Raw genomic sequence first — 22360 nt, forward strand, 5'->3', positions numbered from 1 at the left:
TCGCCTTCGGCCGCATGGAGGGGGCCTCCTAGGCGTTGCCTTGTGACGTCATCGGCGCGCGACCGAAGAGCTTGCGGACCTCTGAGGCGGGTGGTGGGAGAGCGAGTTGTTGCGGGGCTCGGAGAGGCGCGGGCCATGGACGCCGGGGGCCGCGGGACCCGTTCCCACTCTGCCCCTTGCCCCGGGCCGTCGCCGCGCCGGGGGACCATGAGCCTCTTCCCTTCGTAAGCCGCCTTCTCCCGGGGCCGGGGCGGCTTCTGCCCTCGCCCGTCTCGTCTGTTCTTCCGTGGTGCGTCCCCCCAATTGAGGGGCGCGGCCCGGAGGCCTCCCCCCGCGGCTGGAGATGGACAAGAAGTCGTTCGAGACGGTGCTGGATGAGATCCGGAAGGTAACGCGGCTCCTGCGCGTGTCGAGGCTGAACCTCCCAGCGGGGTCACAAGGCGCTTTACCGGAGCGCTTCCACCCCGAGCGGGAGCTGCAGGTCAGCGTCTCGCAACAAAGAGGGGAGTCGCCCGCGCGGGAGACTCGCTAGCTGTGGCTGGTGGCGAGCGCAGGGTAGTGCAGGCCGGACCCCTGGCAGGGGAAGGCTCCGAGCCGGGCGGTTGGTTACGTTGGGTTCAGTGTGAATGCTTACTAAAACGTATATAGATGTATACATCTAAGAAACCTGCTTACTGGGTGAGGCTATAGGTCCATCTTGCACAGTGTCTTGTGTCACAGGGACAGAGAGCAGATGCTGAAATGGAGAAGGGGCTGGGTATGACCGTGGTTTTCTTCCCCCCCCTTTCTTTGCCACTTGCAGTCAGCTCCCTCCCCCCTATTTAAGGAAGTTTTGACTTGGAGGCTGTATCCCTAACTCTTGTGCTCAGTAGCTATGGATGCCCCTTTCCTCCAGGAATTCGAGGACTTATAATTTACTAGCCAATTGCCCATCAAGAATGATGGGGAGAGGGCTAGGATGGAGCATTGCCACCTAACACCCCATGCTGCCACTGTTCTGCCTCTTGCAGGAACGTGGCTGGGGGAGCTGGGGGCAGCCCTGCTGATCTTGGCTTCCCACCCTCTGTCCAGGCCTCAGCCTGGCTTTGGAATCATGGGGGCGCTCCCCCATGCTTGGAGCACTCTGGCTGTTTCCATCAGCTAGTCAGAGTAGGAATAAAGCATGACAGATGCACAGACTTTTATAATTAATTATTTTATAATATTAGAATAGTAGAAACTATAAATGGTTTTCTTTGGGACTGTTAGAAACAAATAGTTTACAATAAAGTGAGCTTTTGTTTATGTAAACTTACATATCTCTGATGCAGTTAGTCTACAGGGCATCTCTCCTTTGCCTTCTGTACATAAATGGGTGATTGTATAACTAATGAAAGAGTGGCAGGTAGGAGGTACTCACTGCATTTCTCGCTGCGCTTGTCTAGATCAGTGGTCTCCAAAGTGGGATGCGTGAAGACAATCCATTGGGGTGCAGGAAGAAAATATTAGAACTTCTATTTATATTTATTTTCTCTCTCTCTCTCTAGTACATAATATATTAGTACAGTAGTACATGTATATAATTTATAAATAAATAACTATACATATATTGAGGGTGCATGCTCAAAAATTTTTTACGGATAGGGGTGCATGATAAAAAAAAGTTTGGAGACCACACTGGTCTCGATCAAGGAAGTAACATGGATTAAGACAGTGTGTGGATTTTAAACTTGGTAGCTTGTTTCTTGAATGACTCCACATGTAGATACTGTTTTATTTTGGGAAGAGTTCTGTGGGCTCAGCTAGAGGAACAAAGCACTCTTGTTCTTGAACAGTAGTGTCTTGATCTGACGTTAATCAGGAGCTTCTCTGAAGATGATGCTATCATGGAAGCAAGCTCAGTTCACTTGTATTTATTTGCAAGATGCTGTGAAGTGTGAAAGGTGTCAGCAAGTGCAAACAATTACAAAGGTTCCGAAACTTCTGTTTTGTTCTTGTGCATTCATTTCATGCTTGTTGTGAAGTATTACTGTTGGTCTCTGATTCTTCAGTAATACATTTCACTCTTAACTTTTTTTCCCATTTGCTTAGAAAATGATGCTGAATGGCTAAGCAGCTCATATTAAACTAGATAATTCTCTACTAAAATGTTTATATTCAAGCAGGCAAACTTTAAATATATGAACCAATTCTTTAGGACCAAGGCACGAATGTGTTGAATAAATTGCTATAATATTATTTTCAAACAGTTTGTCACTTCTTTATTGACTGAGTTTAAGGATTGTCTTATGCAGCATAGGATAGGGTTACTGGAAAGTTGAATGCTAGTGTAAGTCCATATGGGGTTTCACTGACTCTGGTCTTTACCAGTTGCTTCATGCAACGCACCCTGGTTTTTATCAGCTTATTTTTAAATACAGTTTTGAATGCAAGTAACATGAGTGTCCTAGCTTTAAAGCACTCAGTGTGCCTCCCCCCATAATTATCCTATGACTAGGAGGCCTCGTACAAGTTGGCATTTTTTCTTTCTCAGTTAAAATGATAATAGTTTCTTAAGGGGGAAGTTACCATATTCTTTTAAGAACCAAAATGCTCTGAAGAGTTGGTACAAAGAAACATTCTAGTGCTTCAGCTGTTTGGTGTGTAGCCTCTCTGAAAACACAAGCTGCTGCATGTATTGTTTGGTCCTGGGAAGCTCTTAGTTATCGGCGTACATCACTTTTACAGGGTCATAGGACTATAGGTATATCTCTCTGCATTAACTACCTTCTCACCTGCTGTCCCACCTCTCTTCTGAAACTGAATAGACCCAAAATAGAAGTTCTTAGCTTCTTCTCTTCCATCATAGAGAACAGCAGCCTTGCCTTTTCAGGCCGGCATTCTTGCAGTTACTTGACTCTCTCTCCTTTTCATATTTTGGCATTTGGGCCAAGTGGCTGGATGCGAACCTGACAGCAGTGCAGAGTTGCCGTGGCTGCTCTGTCCGGCTCTTTGGGGCCCGCCAAAGCACGGGGCCTGAGGCAGACAGCCCTACAGACAATTTTCTTTATATCAGTGCTGATCCAATATCGGACTGATGCATGGGTGTACCTATATTGATTAATGGACAAAGTTAGATTAATTGCTGAAGATAAGCATAATCTTACAGAGCACGTCTTTCTCTGCCACGGAGCGCTCTTGGCCTGCACCTCCACAGCAGGCTGGGGGAAATCCTCCTTCAGCGTTCAGTCAGGCAAGTATCTTCGTACGTCCCTCTGGTGTGAAAAGTTACCTTGCCCAATTCCTTCCAGTTACATTACCAATGTATGGGTGCCTCATAAACATGATCATAATAGTCTAAGCATAATCATGATCATAATAGTCTAGTCTGATTGGCTTTATTTAAATATTTTTGTTTCACTGAAGTCTTCAGAGCTGGATCAGACCAGATTCTTCTTTGTAGATGTGAAAGGTGTCATTTAATTGGAGATGCATACATTTAGCAGCATGATACTTCCTTATTTTATTTCTTTTACACTACTGTCTCTCTCTCTCAGTTTATCCAAACATTCAATTCTTCATGCATTTGCTATTGCAGCTTTCTGTATCTGGTTCTAGACAGACTTCAGCCCTGGAGTGTTTATAGATGTGTTGGGGGTGGAGTGCTTTAATTAGAGTAGCTCTGAGAGCACCTGGAGCATCACGTATATCAGCATCCTGGTGTTGAAAAATGGTGGTGGGGGCGCTTTTAGTTAATGTGCCCCTGCCACCATTTTTCAATGCAGGGACGCTAATACATGTGACGAAGGTGTCTGCTGGAGCGTGGCAATTACCACGCTCCAGCAGACTTGATTAATGGAATCTGCTTATTACAATGTATTGGAGCAGCCTTGTTGCGCATGTATAGGTGCCCTATGATATTGGTTTCCCTTGAGATGGAAATGCAGGCTTCTGTTATGCAAAATTAACCTGATTAATCTAATTAACTGCCACCTGGCAGTTTGCTGTTCGAGTCAGATAGAGGCCCTCATATGTATCAACTGCTTCAGTTTTCTGATAGCTGCATACATCACAAATGTTAGTTCTGTGCTAACAATGCCTGTATGTATAGTTAATTATAAGGATGTACTTAAGGAATGCCTGGTTTCTTCAGAAGTAGTTGAAGCAAGGTATTCATCTAAGTGCTTTCAGATGTTCATTTTAATTAATTATCAGGTCTTGGTTAGAGAGCTGCTAAACAGTTAATAATGGAACCAATCTATTTAAAATGTGGGAGGAATAGAAAGAGTGATAATGGTGTTCTTCTGAAGTTTTTAAAAGGGAAATGGTAAACTTGACAGAGAAACTAAAGAAGTAAAGATGCATTACTCTGTAGCTTTAATGTCTTCCCTGTGCTCACAAATACCCATGTTATTCTTCAAGGAGTATACAATTCCTTGTAACAAATGCCATCAGTAACAAATGCTAACTTGCTTTGCAACATTAGACATGTTTTTCACGTGAATAGTTTTTTTTGTTTGTTTGTTTGTTTTTTTGCAGATGGTTGTTATAATTAGGTTTTATCAGTTAATTGCCGTTCTCTTGTGTTTTCTAGGCTGTATTGACTGAATACAAGCTAAAGGCTATTGAATATGTACATGGATACTTCTCTGGTGAGCAGGTAAAGTTCTATATACTGCTCTGTATTTTCATAAAATATCAGGTCCTGGGTTCTGTCTGTATACTAACGTACAGACCATGGAAAATTGGATAGAATTTGACTTACCTGAACATCTGTGTGTGCAGAGCACCTCTTGTCAGCCCTGGCACCCTGCCCCATGCAGATCCAAGGGCACATGCCCTCCTGAGGTGTGTGCAGTGACGGGAGCTGCCCTCTGGACGAGCCGTAGTTCCATCCCATGCCCTTCCTCACTGTGGGGGGGGGCCTCAAACTGCCCCCCCACCCCACCATGTCCCTTCCCTCCCCCTTTCCCTGCAACAGACTTACCAGCTGGATACAGCTCTCCAAGCTGCTAGGCTGTGCTTCTTGCTGCCTGCGTGCTGCACGCATGCACAAGGCATTTATCAGTTAAATTATCAACCACCTCAGGCAAAAAAAGCTGATTTCTGATGCAGTCAATTTTCTTTATATTGGTGCTGATCCAGTAGCAGACCAATGTGACAAATGAGTAGAGGTGCACTGATACATGGAGCTAGTCTGGGCACATGCTGAATGCAGCATTACCAGGTCCAGCCCAGGACCCTTTGGCAGTACCATGAACTGGATGATCCAGCCAGATGAGCCCTTTCTGACCAAATGGCTGTATCTGACACCCCTGCTGCAGTGGCATCTGAGGTCCTTCAAATATATCTGGCTGGAATGCATGACTAGAAGGGCTAGGAGGAGGAGGAAAGTGACCTTTCTGTCCTTCCCCCATATCTGAGTGGCTAGGGAGTGAGCTTGAGTGAGCTGGATCTCTGACTCCCTCAGCACATCATTCTACCAATCGCCCAACAGATCAGGTATTATCCAGTCTTTTCTTTGAAGTGTCTTTTGAAACTGGTATTCTGGGCAGCCTCAAGAGTCCTGTGAGGTATATATTGTCAGGAGGAGAAGAGCAAGCGGGAGAGTGTATGACTTAACAAAGTGAGTGCTTGCTTGGAAGAAAGAGAGCCTTTACTTCTAACTTGGAATCCTGCTCCCAGTGAGGCAGAAGCTTTCCTGTACACTGCTGTTTTCCCCATTTTTTTCCTTGTGATTTAGTAAATACAAGAGACTGGCTTTTTTTCAAAAGGAGCGCTAGAGGAAGGCTAGACAATACCTGACCTTTGGCATGGTAGCTAAAGCATCATGCTGACAAATCAGAGACCTAGGTCTCAAATACTTGATGGTGAGGGGAGGCTTAGAATCACTTTCTCTAGCTTCTCCCACAAGTGTCTGGCCACTCACCTGTTGGGGCCAAAAGATAGAAAGCTTTCTCCCTCCTCCTCCATTTTGTTCCCAGTGCACATGCCTAGTTTGTACGTGTATGTAGCTGTTTAATGTGCACAGGCTTTCATGGCCAGAAATAGAATTCCTGCATGCAGATTACCAAAAATCTGCATGCAGGAACGTGGGCAGTGGGGTTCCGCAGGGCTCGGTCCTCGGGCCCGCACTGTTCAACATCTTCATCAGTGACTCGGACAAGGGGGTAAAAAGTACCCTGTTCAAATTTGCTGATGACACTAAGATGTGGGGGGATGTGGGTACACTAGAAGGAAGCAACAGGCTACAGTCGGACCTAGACAGGTTACAAGGGTGGGCGGATGAGAATAGGATGGGATTCAACACAGATAAGTGCAAAGTGATGCACCTGGGGAGGAACAACCGGCACCATACCTACAGGTTGGGGAACGCCCCTCTTGTCAGCACAGAGGCGGAAAAGGATCTTGGGGTCATCATTGACTCCAAGATGAACATGGGGAGGCAGTCAGGAAGGCCAACCATACCTTGTAATACATCCACAGATGCATCTTGAGCAGGTCCAAGGAGGTGATCCTTCCCCTCTATGCGGCACTGGTCAGGCTTCAGTTGGAGTTGCATCCAGTTCTGGACACCGCGCTTCAAAAGGGATGTGAACAGCATGGAGAGGTCCAGAGGAGGGCCACTCGCATGATCAGGGGGCAGCAGGGCAGGCCCTATGAGGAGAGGCTACAGGACCTGAACCTGTTCAGCCTCCAAAAGAGAAGGCTGAGGGGGGATCTAGTGGCCTGTTATAAACTAGTCAGGGGGGATCAGCAGGCATTGGGGGAGTCCAGGAGCGACCAGGAATACCAGTCACAAGCTGGCAGAGGGTAGATTTAGGCTAGATATCAGGAGGCGCTACTTCACGGTCAGGGTGGCTAGAGGAGTGGTGCAGGCTCCTACCCTGGGGGTTTTTAAGAGGAGGTTAGATGAACACCTTGCTGTGGTCGTTTGACCGCAGTACTCTTTCCTGCCATGGCAGGGGGTTGGACTAGATGATCTGCTCAGGTCCCTTCCGACCCTAGAAACTATGAAAAATGGTAAGTTAGATGACTAGGAAGCATTAAAATGCCACCCTGAATGTCTGTAACCTTGTGTGGGACTATGTTTTTAAAAGCGAGTTTACAGTTTTTCTAGTATATATCTTGTATGTTGAGTATATTTGCTTATTTGTATCTTGTGTATATGTTGAGTAGGAGTACATATGTATAAAATACAAAAGAGCATACATATTCATTTATAAATACATTTCCTAAAAAAGCCAACTCTTTTCACTTGAACTAGGGAACAGAAAGCAAAGTGTATATTGTTGTGTGCACCTGATAAAATATCAATGTGCATATATTTAGCAAGATTGCACTGTTCTTGAAAAGTAAAGTAACTTTAGAGGTATTTGATATTGTTAATAAAATGTACATATATAAAAATGAACAGTATGTTTGTCTTTTTCAGGTTGTTGAGTTGTTAAGATACTTTTCTTGGGCAGAACCACAGCTGAAAGCAATAAAGGCTTTACAGCATGTAAGTTTTTTCATGGGATACTACTGTGAGGTGTTTGCCTGTTTCTTCTGCTCTTAATTTCCATTACAACTACTTTTCCAGCAAATGGACATAATGTATAATTGTGTGCTTACCTCTTCACTTATTTCTCTCTTGATGACATCGTACATGAGAGAGGTGGTTAATTGTGTTAGTCTGAAACCAGTCAGAAGGAAAGAGCAGGTTTGCACCTTTAGGCTAACTTAAAGATGGAACTGCTTTCATAAGCAGCATCTTGCTCGATCTAATGAGAAGGATGATCATCCCTTTGTATTATAATTATTGCTTTCCGCTTCCTCTGCTTCCTGTAGTCCCTTGTCCATATCTGATGAAGCAAGCTCCTGATTACAAAAGCTTATGCATCTCTGATTTAGTCTCTAAGATGCAAATCTACCCTGCCTTCTGCCGTCGTAATATATGGCCTTTCACTCTACAGGAGTGTCATTCTTTCTGTACTGGGTATTACAGAATGGTGAGCTGTCAGTGAGTGAATAACTGCTGTTAAGTTGAGTAAATAGAGTGTGGTGATTGTTTATTTAAATTCAGATATAGGGATTTTGCTCTAGACTCATGCATTAAACTCATGAATTAAAATTAAGGGTGCTGTCTTATAATTTGTGTAACCAACCTTTTTTCTTCTGTTTGTACTTGTCAGAAAATGGTTGCTATCCCAGCATCAAAAATGGTTAACATCCTCAACTGTTTCACCTTTAGCAAAGACAAGCTTATCGCTCTAGAAATCTTAGCTTGGTAAGTATCTCTTATGTGTTGTGTTATAAAATGTTATAGTTTTATGACTGTACAAAAAATGTTAGACAAAGGAAAATGTCAAAGAAAGCATGGTGTTCCATTTTAAGGTGGAAATACAACTTCAAAAAAAAAAGAAATTCATGCTTATGAGTAGAAAAAGGATTGAGTAGAACTTTGAACAGGAGAGGACACTCTCCCAGCATACCTTGGTATTGAACTGTGTCACTCTGTGGGCTCAGCTACATGTGAAATTAATGCACCTAAATAAACTCTAGTGCAGTTTGCACCAGAGTTTATTGTTCCCAGATGCAGCATCTTCACATGTGCCTGGGAGTGCAGTACATTGGGGTGGGGTCAGCCCTGCCTGCCAAGGGACGGGGGGGAGGGGAAGTTGTTAGTCTGCCAGCTTGGAGCTGCTTCACCTTGGTTGGGTGTGCTGTGGAGGGGCTGACTTGGGCACAAGGATGCTACTGTGTGGGGCTAGCCAGCTGGCAGCTCCCACACTATAGCATCCTCATGCCCCAACCGACCCTAGTCACCATCAGCACTTGTGTTGTGGCAGAGTTGATTAGTTTACTCCAGCCTAATAGCACCACTTGTGTAGACATTGACTGTTTACTGTGGCATCTATTGGGCATCTCTGCAATAAGTGTCTCATGTAGATGCACCCTGTTACTGGTGTCCTTTATCTGGCTGAGACCTGACAGTTAGCTAAAACTTACATGGTGTATTCAAAAGCCATTTGGAGACTTAAATCTCAAATTCTCTTTCCATTTACTGAATGAACTCTTCCAAGTATTGAATCTACCTAGGTGGAGCTTTAGCTTGCTCTCCTCTATCCTGAGCCTTGCATCTTCTGCATTTTTAGAACCCAATAAATATTTAATTGCACTTGGTAAATAGTTTTTAAGATGTGAGTTATGTGAATGTCTGCTTAAACAGGTGTGCTTGTTTGTTGAATCAGAACAGTATTATAAAGGGTTTTTGTGGTTTTCCATATAAACATTCCTTTGGAATAGTTATTGCTCCCATGGATCTTTTTGTTATATCAATTTATATTTATTACAGATTTCAGCACTGTCTGTTTTGGAGGGCTGTTATGTTAACGATCTTTTCTATCTATATTTTGTGTAAGGGATGTTTTTACCCATACATGAAGTGCTGTTTTTATAGCTTCATGACGTTGACCCGCTTGAGAACTTCTTAGCATGTAAACTCCTGACATGAATAATTATACATTCTTAGGAGGTGTTAGTCTCTTAAACACTTCATACAGGGCTTTTTATGCTTATGCTGCAAACCAGCAGAGTGGAGAAAACTCAGTCCCAAGGTGAGTCGCATCTTTAATACCGGCGTGCTGAGGTGTTTCTGAAAGCTTTTACCAGCTTTTTGGCTGGTCGCATTAGCATTACATTTCCTTCACTTTAATGTCCTTCGTTCCAAACTGTAATGGAAAGTAGCTATACTTCATAAGGGTTCTCACAGTTCTCCCTGATGCTGGTTTGGAACAACTTTGGAAACAATGACCCCTCTACTACTAAGGTCTTGAGGCAGAGCTTGTATGTTAGGGTTGAGGTTGCCTGGTGCAGTTTGTTTTGTTAGGGGGTAGTAGCTTATTCCTCTAATTTAAGTTTAATTGGGGAAACTCCACTTCCATATGGAAGCATCTGAAATGTTTCATTTCTGCAAAGTATGGAGCTAATTACTGAGACTCCTTTCTTTTTGATTCTGGGGAAAACTAGACATTGGATCAGCAGAACACAGGCTGGTAGGGAACAAGAAAATATGCCAAGTTGGAGAGCTTGCTGCTGTGAATGGGTTTGGTCACAATGAATCTGCTAACCTAAACCTCTCGGTGCAGTTCATTCTGTTTAATTTGGTTGTTTCTGATCATAAATTCAGATGGGTATTCTTTTATGTAGTGTATACATTTAGAAAAAATTGGGATACAATATTTCAGTCAAAGTTATGATAGGCATCCTTTAGTCTGAGGTTTTTTTCATTTATTGACCTTTAAGGCAAAGAAATCAAGTTGTGTGTACTGTTAAGAATGATTTTTATGTGGACTGATTATATTTCTTGAATATATTGCTGAGAACTGTTTGGGGGGGAAAAAAAAAAAAGCCCTATTGAAAAACTAAAAAGCCCTATTGAAAAACTCTTGATATTTCTGGTAATCTGTGATAAGTGGATAACTTGACAGTAACTCTTTTTAATTAATGGCTTTCTTTGTAGCAACATGGTTGATGCTCAGAATTATCGTCTTGTTGAAGATCTGTTCAGGATTAATATGTCAGAGAAGAAAAGGTGCAGGAGAATTCTTGAGCAGGTATTAGAGATATCGAGTTATTTCCATGGCCTTTATCATTAATAGCTACCAGAAAGTGCTTGAGGAGATTGAACTAGAGAATGTGAATCTGCAAGAGAAATAAAAAAAATAACTGGGTATGCAGAGAGAGGAAGGTTCTGCCAGGCATTAAGATTATGTACAAGAATGGGTATGGAAACCTCAGAGAATTAGGGGAACTATCTACTTTAAAGACATTTCAAGTGCTGTCATTACCTTCAATATAAGCATAATTGAGCCCAAAGGAATATCAAAACAAGACAGGAATAGAGCATGTGATATGCAGTGAATAGGAAGGAACAGCAAAAAAGAACTGACATAAAGGGTTAGGTAAAGTTGTGGAGAGTTTAGATCTGAGAGCTCCTTGTAGACGTGTTCCTTCTTAATGTAGTATGAATAGCATGACACAGAAATTATACTTTTTAAAAATGCTGAATTTCAGACAGTAAATATTACTGTTCTATTTAGGTTTGTAGTTCTTTAAATCAGTTTTCTTTTGTTGTATTGCAGGCTTCCAAAGTAGGTTGTAAAGCACCTCATGCCATGATATCTTCCTGTGGTATGATTCCTGGAAACCCGTATCCAAAGGGAAAACCAAGTCGCATAAATGGGATTTTTCCAGTAAGCATAGTCCTATTAAATAGTTTTTTCATTAAGTGTTCATTGTGTGCAAATACAAATAATCCAGTTATATTTCTGTTGGACTCTTGAATAAACAGCACTCCATGTATGGGTAAGTGTGGCAGGGCATTGTGTGCACCTGCCACTTTAAGGGCCTGGAGCTGGCAGCTGCCAGGTGCCTAATGAGAGCAGCCATTTTAGATTCATGGCTGCCCATATAAGCAAGGCAGTTCTGCTGCTGGAAGCAGGCAACAGCCTTGCCTGGCTGGAGGGCTGCTGATATCACCTGGAAGTAAGGGAGGAGCTGTAGGGGATGAATAGGAGGCTCCTGGTCCTGGTCCTGGTCCTGGTCCTGGGTACGATCTAAAACTGCACCCCGCTGGGAGTGGGTGGCCCGGTGCGGCTCCCGGTGGCTTGGGAGCCCCCAGGAAATGCCAGACCAGTTACCATCCCGGTGAAAGGCGGGTCGGGGTGCCTTAACCCCTAACCCCCACAACTGGGTGTGTTACCCCTTGTTGGAGGGTTGGGAAGGTGGACCCCGAAGAGTAAGGGCTATTGACTTGGGGGCTGTCTGAACTTCCCCTGACTGGTCCATGCTGGGGCCAGGGCCGGGGGGCCCACCGCTAGGAATGCCCAAGATTCATAGATTCATAGATGCTAGGGTCGGAAGGGACCTCAATAGATCATCGAGTCCGACCCCCTGCATAAGCAGGAAAGAGTGCTGGGCCTACATTACCCCAGCTAGATACACATCTAACCTTCGCTTGAAGACCCCCAGAGTAGGGGAGAGCACCACCTCCCTTGGGAGCCCGTTCCAGACCTTGGCCACTCGAACTGTGAAGAAGTTCCTCCTAATATCCAATCTAAATCTGCTCTCTTCTAGCTTGTGGCCATTATTTCTTGTAACCCCCGGGGGCGCCTTGGTGAATAAATACTCACCAATTCCCTTCTGTGCCCCCCTGATGAACTTATAGGCAGCCACCAGGTCGCCTCTCAACCTTCTCTTGCGGAGGCTGAAAAGGTCCAGTTTCTCTAGTCTCTCCTCGTAGGGCTTGGCCTGCAGGCCCTTAACCATACGAGTGGCCCTTCTCTGGACCCTCTCCAGGTTATCCGCATCCTTCGTGAAGTGTGGCGCCCGGAATTGCACGCAGTACTCCAGCTGCGGTCTGACCAGCGCCCGATAGAGGGGAAGTATCACCTCCTTGGACCTATTTGTCAGGCATCTGCTGATGCACGATAAAGTGCCATTGGCTTTTCTGATGGTTTCGTCACACTGCCGACTCATGTTCATCTTGGAGTCCACTAGGACTCCAAGATCCCTTTCCACTTCCGTGCCACCCAGCAGGTCATTTCCTAGGCTGTAGGTGTGCTGGACATTTTTCCTCCCTAGATGCAGCACTTTGCATTTCTCCTTGTTGAACTGCATTCTGTTGTTTTCTGCCCACTTGTCTAACCTGTCCAGGTCTGCTTGCAGCTGCTCCCTGCCCTCCGGCGTGTCCACTTCGCCCCATAGCTGAGGGCCTGGGGTTCTGACTGGCCTGGAGGTGGGCCAGGGCTAGTAGTTCTGGTGGGGGGGATCACACCCAAGGAAGCAGCCTGGTATGATGGCAGAAGTGTCTGCCGGAGGGGAAGAATCCAGGTGGGGTTCAATAGTAGGATTCTGGGGCCCAGCGAGGGGCCCGGTGATAGTGAGAACAACGTGATGCCGTCGGCGAGGCTTGGGCTGCAGTGTAGGGGAGGAAAGGAGCTGCAGATAGCACCCCTATGGGCAACCTCCCGCTTGATTAACATCTGTTAACTAATTGACATCAAGGCATGGCAGGCGAGAACGTGGATGGTTAGCCCAGGAACAGATGGGCGGGCCACAGCAAAAGCGGCCCCGAGCAGGCCCCTGTTACAGCAAGACACGTTTTTCTGCAAGAAGTAGATAAGATGCCATAAATATGCTTGATGGAATTGTAGGAACTAAAAGTTGACTGTTTGTTTAAAAAATGAGTTGTGAGACGACAATTTAGATCCAATACAGAGTTGATCTCATTAATACTTTCATTAGGTCTAGTGCAGTTTTAAATATCCCAAACAAAATGATGCTATATGTAGTGATGAACTCTGCTGATTTGTCTTTGTAGTGGTGAGGTCCGCCAAGAAGAGAATGTGGGGGAGTTTGGGTCAAAAGAGATGTAGGTAGCTTATGAGCTGTGCAAGGAGCAGGGAGAGAGGTGAGCCACAGGAAAGGCTGAGAGCCACTATTATAAAGCAGCCTAATTAGAGTTTTCTTATTTATGATTCCAACAGCATGAAACAGATCTTTTTGTTAGCTGTTATGTTACTAATTTAACATGATTAGAATAGCTGTGCATTTGAAAACAATTTAGAGAGGCTATTGTGTAAACCCTCATGTAGTGAAACTATCTCCACACCCTCTTGTGTTTATTTTAAATAAATGCTTAATAGCAGGTTGTTTTCATGTTCTAGGGAACACCTGTCAAGAAGGAGAATGAAGACTGCAGTAATGAAGGAAAGGGAATAGCAGCCCGTATACTTGGACCATCCAAACCAGTATGTCTTAAAACAGTAGTATTTATAAAGCCAATTATGAAATTTAAAAAAGAAAGGGGGAGGACAGAGCTTTTTCTCTTGTCTTATTAATATGCACTGATGGCTTTATTTATGCTGTTGAATCTTGCATAGTAAAAATTATGCAGTGACCCCGTATTTTTGTACTTTAAAAAACCAAAAGGGCCAAATTCCTATTCGTATAGTTCTTCCCTAAAGAAATAACATTGGTCTGTTCAATATCAGTAGGATTGTGTGGGGCTTTTCCCTTTGTTAGAGTAACATGCTACTTAACTGTTTTCTCACTATTGCCTCTTGTTTTTTTGTTTGTTTGTTTTCTACATAGGCTCCATCAACCTACAATCCACACAAACCTGTTCCATATCCCATTCCACCATGTCGGCCACATGCAACTATTGCACCAAGTAAGACTTCTTCATGTTTTACATTGTTCTTGTGGTTTTAGCCATTTGCCTTTTTATTTTTTAAATGGCTTTGTAGTGATACCTTTCTGCCATAAACACATTTTAACTTGATTTTATTCTGTTTGCAGGCTCTTTTCATACTAGAAACAACATGCATGTCAGGAAAAGATTAGAATATTAACAGCTATTGAGCTGTTAGGGCTTGTTTGATTATAAATATTTGACTTCTGTACCAGAAAAACCAAGGAAAAGTTTGGGGCTTGTCATATAGGTGCTTTCTTTAAATCTGGCTGGGATGGGGTGGTAAGGATGATGTTCCTTTTTATAAGCCCAAAGGTGACATCTTTAAGGAGTGAGTTCATTTCCATGGTTTTAAGCCACATTTAAGCATGTCACTCTTAATGTGACTGTAGTTAATAAGTTGAAACCTCTCTTTCCTGTGATTGCTTTTAAATAGTGTCCATAACCAATGTGTAAGGTGATGGTAGAAATCATGTCAATGCATCTCCCATGTCCTCACGAAGATTGCAAATCATTTCTCTGACTCTTGGTCCACAGACATCACAGTCTGGGTGATGGGTCACAAACTGGCTGGAGGGCCGCACCCAGAGAGTGGTGGTGGGTGGGTCATTTTTGACCTGGAGTGATGTGGGCAGTGGAGTCCCCCAGGGCTTGGTCCTCGGGCCTCTACTGTTCAACATCTTTAACAGCGGCTTGGACAAGGGGGTGAAAAGCACCTTGTCCAAATTCGCGGATGACACTAAGATGTAGGGAGAGATGAGTATGGTAGAAGGGAGGGACAGGCTACAGCTAGATCTGGACAGGTTACAGGGTGGGCGAATGAGAATAGGATAGGATTCAATACCGACAAGTGCAAGGTACTGCACCTGGGGAGAGAGACCCAGCAGCATACCTATAGGTTGGGGAACTCTCTTCCCGTCAGCATAGAGGCAGAAAGGGATCTTGGAGTCATTACGGGGATTCCAAGATGAACATGGGCTGCCAATGTGAGGACATGGTCAGCAAGGCTAACCACACCTTGTCATGCATCCACAGATGCATCACAAGCAGGTCCAAGGAGGTGATCCTCCCCCTCTATGCGACACTGGTCAGGCCGCAGTTGGTGAACTGCAATCGGTTCTGTGCACCGCACTTCAGGAGGGATGTGGCCAGCATTGAGAGGGTCCAGAGGAGGGCCACTTTCATGGTCAAGGGGCAGCAGGGCAGGCCTTATGAAGAGAGGCTACAAGACCTGAACACCTGTTCAACCTTCACAAGAGAAGGCTGAACTATAACTTATTGGGGGGACCACCGGGGAATGGGAGAGGCCCAGTTTCCCCGAACACTACCTGGAATAACTATGAATAACAGCCACAAGTTGATTGAGAGTAGGTTCAGGCTAGACATAAGGAGGCACTACTCCACAGTCAGTGCAGCTAGGAAGTGGTGCTTGCTCCTACCTTGGGGGTCTTCAAAAGGAGGCTAGGTAATCACCTAGCTGGGGTCGTTTGACCCCAGTATTCTTTCCTGCCATGGCAGGGGGTCAGACTTGATGATCTGCTCAGATCCCTTCCAACCCTACCAACTATGAAACTGAAAAAAAAACTTGACAGTTTTAGCTTGATGGAAGTCATATACACGACTCAGATGGAGAGAGTATATTTCAGAAAGGATTTTGATTGTACATTTATTTTCAGCAGGCTTGAGTATTCTTGCCCCTGCTGTGTGTGCAAATTTGCAAAGATAAAATGTGCATATGCACCCATTTTGGGATTTATGCATTTGTTTCTTATGTCTGATGGTTTCTCTTCACTGCAGTACCTCAGCTGTAGAATAAGACTATATGGTAGCTGCAGCACAGTAGTTCAGTCTGGTTACACTAAGGGCCTCTCTATACATGCAGGTAAAGGCGCAATGGGATCTAGTTCGCGATCCATACAATCACACCTTCTGCCATGCCAGATGTGCATAGCAGGAGGCATGATTGTAGGATCATGTATCCCATCAAGCCTTACTGCTGGTGCAGGAGGAGCCTAATCCCTTAAACGCTTCTTGAACCACATAGTTATTTTTGTATTGTGTTCTTTCTGTCTGCTCTTTCTTATAAGCAAGCATAGAATTGAAAGGAAAAGCTTACTCTCCTAGACTACTTCAGAGTGCAGGAATTTCATTCATTCATCCTGGTTTCCGATTCACTCTGTTCTGTGAACCAGCAGAAAGCTGCTCTTGTAAAAACTTTCATTGGAACACAGACCACTCAGTCTAACATCTAGCATTTGACTAGTACAGCACAGAGTTTCATAGTTAGTAGTGTCAGAAGGGACCTGAGCAGATCATCAAGTCTGACCCTCTGCCATGGCAGGAAAAAGTACTGGGGTCAAATGACCCCAGCAAGGTGATTTGTCTAGCTTTGTCTTAAAGACCCCCAGGGTAGGAGCCAGCACCACTTCGCTTGGAAGTTGGTTCCAGATCCTAGCCACCCTGACCCTGAAGTAGCGCCTCCTGATGTCTAACCTGAATTTACACTCTGCCAGCTTGTGACCGTTATTTTTAGCCACTCCTGGTTGTGCCTGGGGAAACAGGGACTCCCCCCAATGCCTCCTGGTTCCCTCTGACTAGTTTGTAACAGGCCACTAGATCCCCCCTCAGCCTTCTCTTGTGGAGGCTGAACAGGTTCAGGTCCCGTAGCCTCTCCTCGTAGGGCCTGCCCTGCTGCCCCGATCATGCAAGTGGCCCTCCTCTGGACCCTCTCCATGTTGTCTGCATCCCTCTTGAAGTGCGGCGCCCAGAACTGGACACAGTACACCAACTGCAGCCTGACCAGTGCCTCATAGAGGGGGAGGATCACCTCCTTGGACCTGCTCGAGATGCATCTGTGGATGCATGACAAGGTGCAGTTGGCCTTCCTGACTGCATCCCCACACTGCCGGCCCATGTTCATCTTGACATCAGTGATGACTCCAAGATCCTTTTCTGCCTCTGCACTGACGAGAAGGGAGTTCCCCAGCCTGTAGGTATGCTGCTGGTTCTTCCTCCCCAGGTGCAGCACCTTGCACTTGTCAGTGTTGAATCCCATCCTATTCTCATCCACCCACCCCTGTAACCTGTCTAGGTCCAACTGTAGCCTATTCCTCCCTTCTAGCATGCCCACATCCCCCCACATCTTAGTGTCATCAGCAAATTTGAACAGGGTGCTTTTTACCCCCTCGTCCAAGTCACTGTTGAAGATGTTGAACAGTGTGGGCCTGAGGACCGAGCCCTGGGGGACCCCACTGCCTACATCCCTCCTGGTCGAAAATGACCCATCCACCAGCACTCTCTGGGTGCGGCCCTCCAGCCAGTTAGCGACCCATTTGACTGTGTAGGTGTTGACACCACAGTCCCCTAGTTTTTTAATGAGAATGGGGTGAGAGATAGTGTTGAAGGCCTTCCTGAAGTCCAGAAAGACTACGTCCACTGCTACCCCTGCATCTAAGGTTTTGGAGACCTGGTCATAGGCCACCAGGTTGGTCTGACAGGACCTGTCTCTAATGAACCCGTGTTGGTTGCCCCTAAGCATAACCTCCCATGCTGGCCTGTCATAGACATGTGGCAGGATAATTCAAAAAGCTTACCCAGGATCAAGGTTGACTAATTGGCCTATAGTTTCCCAGGTCCTTCTTCCTCCCCTTTTTGAAGATGGGAACCATACTGGCCCTCTTCCAGTCCTCTGGCACTACACCAGAGCACCACGAGTGCTCGTAAAGTCATGCCAGGGTCCTGCAATGATCTCAGCTAATTCCCTCAGCACTCCGGGGTGGAGATCGTCAGGACCTGCTGATTTAAATACATCCAGTCCCTCCAGAAGTTCCCTGACTAAATCTTCACTGACATTTGGCCTGGGTGTGCCTCCCCTGGGGCCTGAGGGGGTCCCTGTGCGGGGAGGGGTTGATCCGGTCCCTGCTCAGGAAAATGAAGGCGAAGAAATTGTTAAATAGGTAGCTTTGTCATCTGGTGTGAATACCAGATTTCCTAGTGTGTCCTGCAGAGGCCCCACGTTACCCAGTACCTTCTTTTTGCCCCCTATGTATTTAAAAAAGGATGAATTGGTTTTGTTTTAGAGAATTAATTGGTTTTGTTTTAATCTGCTAAAAAGTTTATCACCTCGAATATGTTCTTTTAAAGGAAAGATTTAACTCATCTGCTGCTGAACAATATATGTATTAACGGGCATATATTTAATGGTTGTGTTTTTTAGGTGCTTACAACAATGCAGGTTTAGTTTCCATGGCAAATGTTATAGCTCCTGGCTTGCCAGCTCCTCCACCATATACCCCTAATCAAGTGGTATCAGGTAAAGTATGTTTGTCTTCGAAAGTAAACAGGACTACTTTGATTTTTTTTTTTCCCAATTGATTGCAGATGGATAATAACTAGTTTTCATTCTCTGTGTAGAAAATGAAGACCTTTCCAATCAGACAAAACCTTCCCAAAATCAAGGTAAGGTGCATCTTTGCAGGGAAAGTGTGCTCTATTTCAGTGTAATTTCTTTCTTTTTAGAAAGCATAAATTATTTTTAAACCTCAAGATTTTTATTTTATTGGGGCCTGATTTTAAGTTTCTAAAGGGGGTTTTCAAATGTTACCTAGACACCAACGCCCAATGAAATAACGCATTAGTGAGCTCTTAAAAATTGCAGTCGTTTTCCACTGCAGTATGTTTAAGTGCCTTTAAACATCTGCCCATATTACATAGATCCACTCAAACTTCGCATTTTTAAGTGTGCACAATTGTCTAGAAAATAGGCCATTGACTTAAGAGACCATACTTTGAGTGCTTTAAAATGACATGAATAGTAACTGTTGGTACTTGCTTTTTGTTTAATTTAGGGGCTGACTGTGTAGTAGTTAGACAAACAAGACTCAAATGGGAAACTTGAATGCAGAACCGATAGATTTTTATTATATGTTCATACTGTCTAGCTTGTAAAAATCCACATGTGGAGAAGCTTCCTCCCCACTGGTATGTGTGTCTGTACTCTCTTGTCTTCTACTTAAATTTCAAACTCTTTAAGGCAGTGTCTCTCTTTTCTCTGGCTTTGAACAGCACCCAGGATCCATGAGTAAGTCTCCTTGGCATCATGGCAATATCAATAAATAATGATGGTGAAACTCATGGTCTACTGATCACATGGCTGTTGTGAGCAGCTATGCCAATGAGAAACCAAACTCATCTAAGTTAGTTTTTAAATTTTGAACTTATCTTCAGTTTTGTAGGCCAACAAAATAAAGGGACTAAGTTTAATATGGCCATTTCAAAGCTTTCTGGGAATATACTCTGTTTATGCTTTCTCTTCCCCCTCTCCCATGCCCAGTTATAGTTGTACCAGTAGTAATATTTAGAGGTGCATTTTGATGTAGCCATGTACTTGCATGTTAGTTATACAAGAAAATCAGTACCCAGAAACACCAGTTCCCAAAATAATCCTTGGGTGCATAGACCTGCGTTTCTCTGATACTGACTTGGACTCAGAACCAAGGGCGAAGATTATTCTTAAATCTTTAATTTCAAGGTTAGGGTGAGTTGGGAGAAGAGCTCATGTTTTGGGCTTGTGGTTCCTGGCTTGTAGCAAGGAAAAAGGAAAATTATTTTATTTGGCAATGGCTAAGATGTTTAAGACTTTTTAAAATATAAAACAAGTATTTGCAGATCAGTCTAAACAATGCCCTAAAATATTAGAGTTGAGTGGCTTGTTTGTTTGTTTTCTTGCCGCTGCGCAGCACCAGCAAAATCTAGAGCCAGGGGTGCTGCCCACCAGCCCAAGCAAGAACCTGAGGGCAGCTTGCCCAGGACCTGCTGGGAGGACAAGGCTGCTTTTGCACAGCATCCCCCGTGGAACCTTGGAGATGCATTCTGGCCCTGCAGGCCCTCACTGAGCCACATTCAGACCCCGGTCTCTGCTGGCAGGCATCACCCAGGCCTGTGGGGCCAGTGCATTTCCCAGGTGCCTTGGGGAGTGTTGTATGGAAGCAGACCTGCCCTCCTAGCACCATGCCGCAGGCTCTGGGCAAGCCATGCTAATACCCTGGCAGCTCCAGGTGCTTGGTGGTGTCAGGTGAGTGGGTAGGACTGCTTTTGCCCAGCAGCCACCACAGTTTGAGTGGGGTTCATTCAGCCCCTGCCTCCAGGGGATGGAGCCTGGCTGTGCGCCTCCACGCTGTCCTGTCCCACCCTGCCATCAGGCTCCTGGAAGCTGTGGAGGGTGGGGTAGGAGGAGAAAAGGAAATGTGCATCAGGAGGCTTGATGGCAGGGCAGGATAGCATGGATGTACACAGCCAGGTTACATCCCATGCCGCTCCCCCAATGCAGACACGGCTGGCAGGTTCCTGCTCCAGGCGGGGTGTGGGGCTTGAGGGTGGGCTGGGGCTAAGGAGTGTGTATGTGCAGCCCTTAACAGCTTGGCAAAACTTGTTAAGTGGCTTTCCATCCCAAATAATTGCTCACCCCTGGATTAGGCATAAAAGAAAGAAACTTTCTGTGCGACAGTTACACCAGCAGTGAATTTGGCCTTCTGGATCAGTGTTCAACAAAAGGTTATTTAGGAGATAACATTTGTTATTTAAAACATAAGGGTCAGTTGCTAATGAGTACTACCTGCCTCACTTTTTTCCCCCCCACAAGGGAACATGTTAAATTAGATGAAAACTAAACCCTGATATGCCTGGATTCAGACTTAGTGCTTGTATGCCCGCTAATCTGCTATTGCACCATCCTGCTTTCCTCCAGTGAGCACTGCTGACGTCTCTTTATTTTACTGTGGTGTAGGGTTCATATAAGCAGAACTTCACGGTGTTAATATAACCCATTTGTGCTGAGAAATGGGAGGCTTGATGCTCATTGGGAACGAACTGCCCATAAAAGCAAGTCTCTAGAAACAAGTTTTATTTTGAGCTTAATAAGTTTCAGTCATGATCTATGACACAAACAGTGTTTCAGAATCAAATAATGAAAGATTTCAATCTACATACCAGTAAAGATTAAAAGTAAAATCTCTTAAGGCCTGTACTAGACATGCAGGTAAGACAAAATGGGATTTAATGCACAGTCCAGTTTTAGTACTTCCTGTCATGCCACACATTTGTGGGATCACACATCAGATCCCATCATGCCTTATTGATGCAGTGGGGAGCCTGGGATCATGATCCCGAGTTCCCTCTGCACTGGAAAATAGCAAACTCCTACAGCTAGGAGCCCCCTGGATCTGGGACCACATGGTGTTTCTGTGTTCCCCCACTCTCCCAGCCGGGAACCCTATCGGGTGTCAGGACTCCCAGCCACAAGGGTGCATCTAGCTCAGGGGTGGGCAACTATTTCAGCTGGAGAGCTGCTTAATAAGTTTTGGTGAGCTGTCAAGGCCTGCAAGGGTGGCCTTGCCCCTTAAGAAGCGCCCTGCCCCCTGTTTGCCATCTTGGGGCTGCAAGTCCTGCCCTCTAACCCCTGACTTTTTGCCACCAAAAGTCCCTCCCCTTGCCCCTGGAAGTACTCCTTTTGGGGAGGGGGCTTGCCATCTTGGAAATAGGGGGGGGGAAAATTATATACTAAAAATCAAACATCCACAATAACATTTTAACTTTATTTTTAAAAAAATATTTGTGTCCTTATTTGTGTGCATTTGCATCGTGTATATAGAGGTGATGCATAATAGCTAAACATGAAGTCTTACTCTTGTATATTGCAGAGGGGGTGGGAGTGTGTACGAGGGATGTAGGGAGAGGGTATGAGGAATTTGTGGATGTAGGTGTGTGGGTATAGGTGGGTTTGTGGGGATATGTTGGGTATAGGGTTTGGGGGTGTGTGGAGGGGGGGGTACTTTGGGAGGGGGTGGGGTGTGGCAGTGAGTGGGGCTGCTCCCCAGAGGCTTGTGCAATGTTTGTGGTTGTGGGGTTTGTGTGGGAGGGTTTGAGGGCATGGTGTAGTGTGCATGGGAAGCCCCCACATGTGCCCCCCCTGAGCCTCTCAGCAGCTGCCTCCACCCTGCAACAGCCCAGAGCCCACATACCCTGTGGCACTTCCCTGCCACTGTAAACCGCATGCAACCCCAGCCCACTTTGAACTGCCCTGGTCCCACACCTACTGTGTACTACTGCTGCTGAGCCTGGATGGGTGAGTGGGGGCTGTGCCGAGTCAAGGCTATGCACATG

At 45.3% G+C, this 22360-nt stretch overlaps 1 protein-coding gene across 2 annotated transcripts in view; it reads left to right on the forward strand.

The window, feature by feature from the left end:
* Positions 1 to 249: 249 nt before the first annotated feature.
* The window catches only part of PROSER1 (proline and serine rich 1), a 28912-nt gene continuing 6801 nt past the window's right edge, over positions 250 to 22360 (forward strand). Inside the window, exons 1-10 of one of the 2 annotated variants that reach the window (XM_090027052.1) lie at positions 250 to 388; positions 4553 to 4618; positions 7394 to 7462; positions 8136 to 8230; positions 10466 to 10559; positions 11088 to 11198; positions 13674 to 13757; positions 14101 to 14179; positions 18417 to 18512; positions 18614 to 18658. In XM_090027052.1, the coding sequence (XP_089883178.1) occupies positions 344 to 388; positions 4553 to 4618; positions 7394 to 7462; positions 8136 to 8230; positions 10466 to 10559; positions 11088 to 11198; positions 13674 to 13757; positions 14101 to 14179; positions 18417 to 18512; positions 18614 to 18658 (784 nt within the window). In that variant the 5' untranslated portion in view covers positions 250 to 343. The remainder of the gene's footprint in view (positions 389 to 4552; positions 4619 to 7393; positions 7463 to 8135; positions 8231 to 10465; positions 10560 to 11087; positions 11199 to 13673; positions 13758 to 14100; positions 14180 to 18416; positions 18513 to 18613; positions 18659 to 22360) is intronic. The other variant, XM_090027061.1, reaches the window with a different exon arrangement.

The sequence above is a fragment of the Crocodylus siamensis genome, chromosome 1 (assembly GCF_052110815.1).
Source record: "Crocodylus siamensis isolate JL-2025a chromosome 1, ASM5211081v1, whole genome shotgun sequence".
NCBI lineage: Eukaryota > Metazoa > Chordata > Crocodylia > Crocodylidae > Crocodylus > Crocodylus siamensis.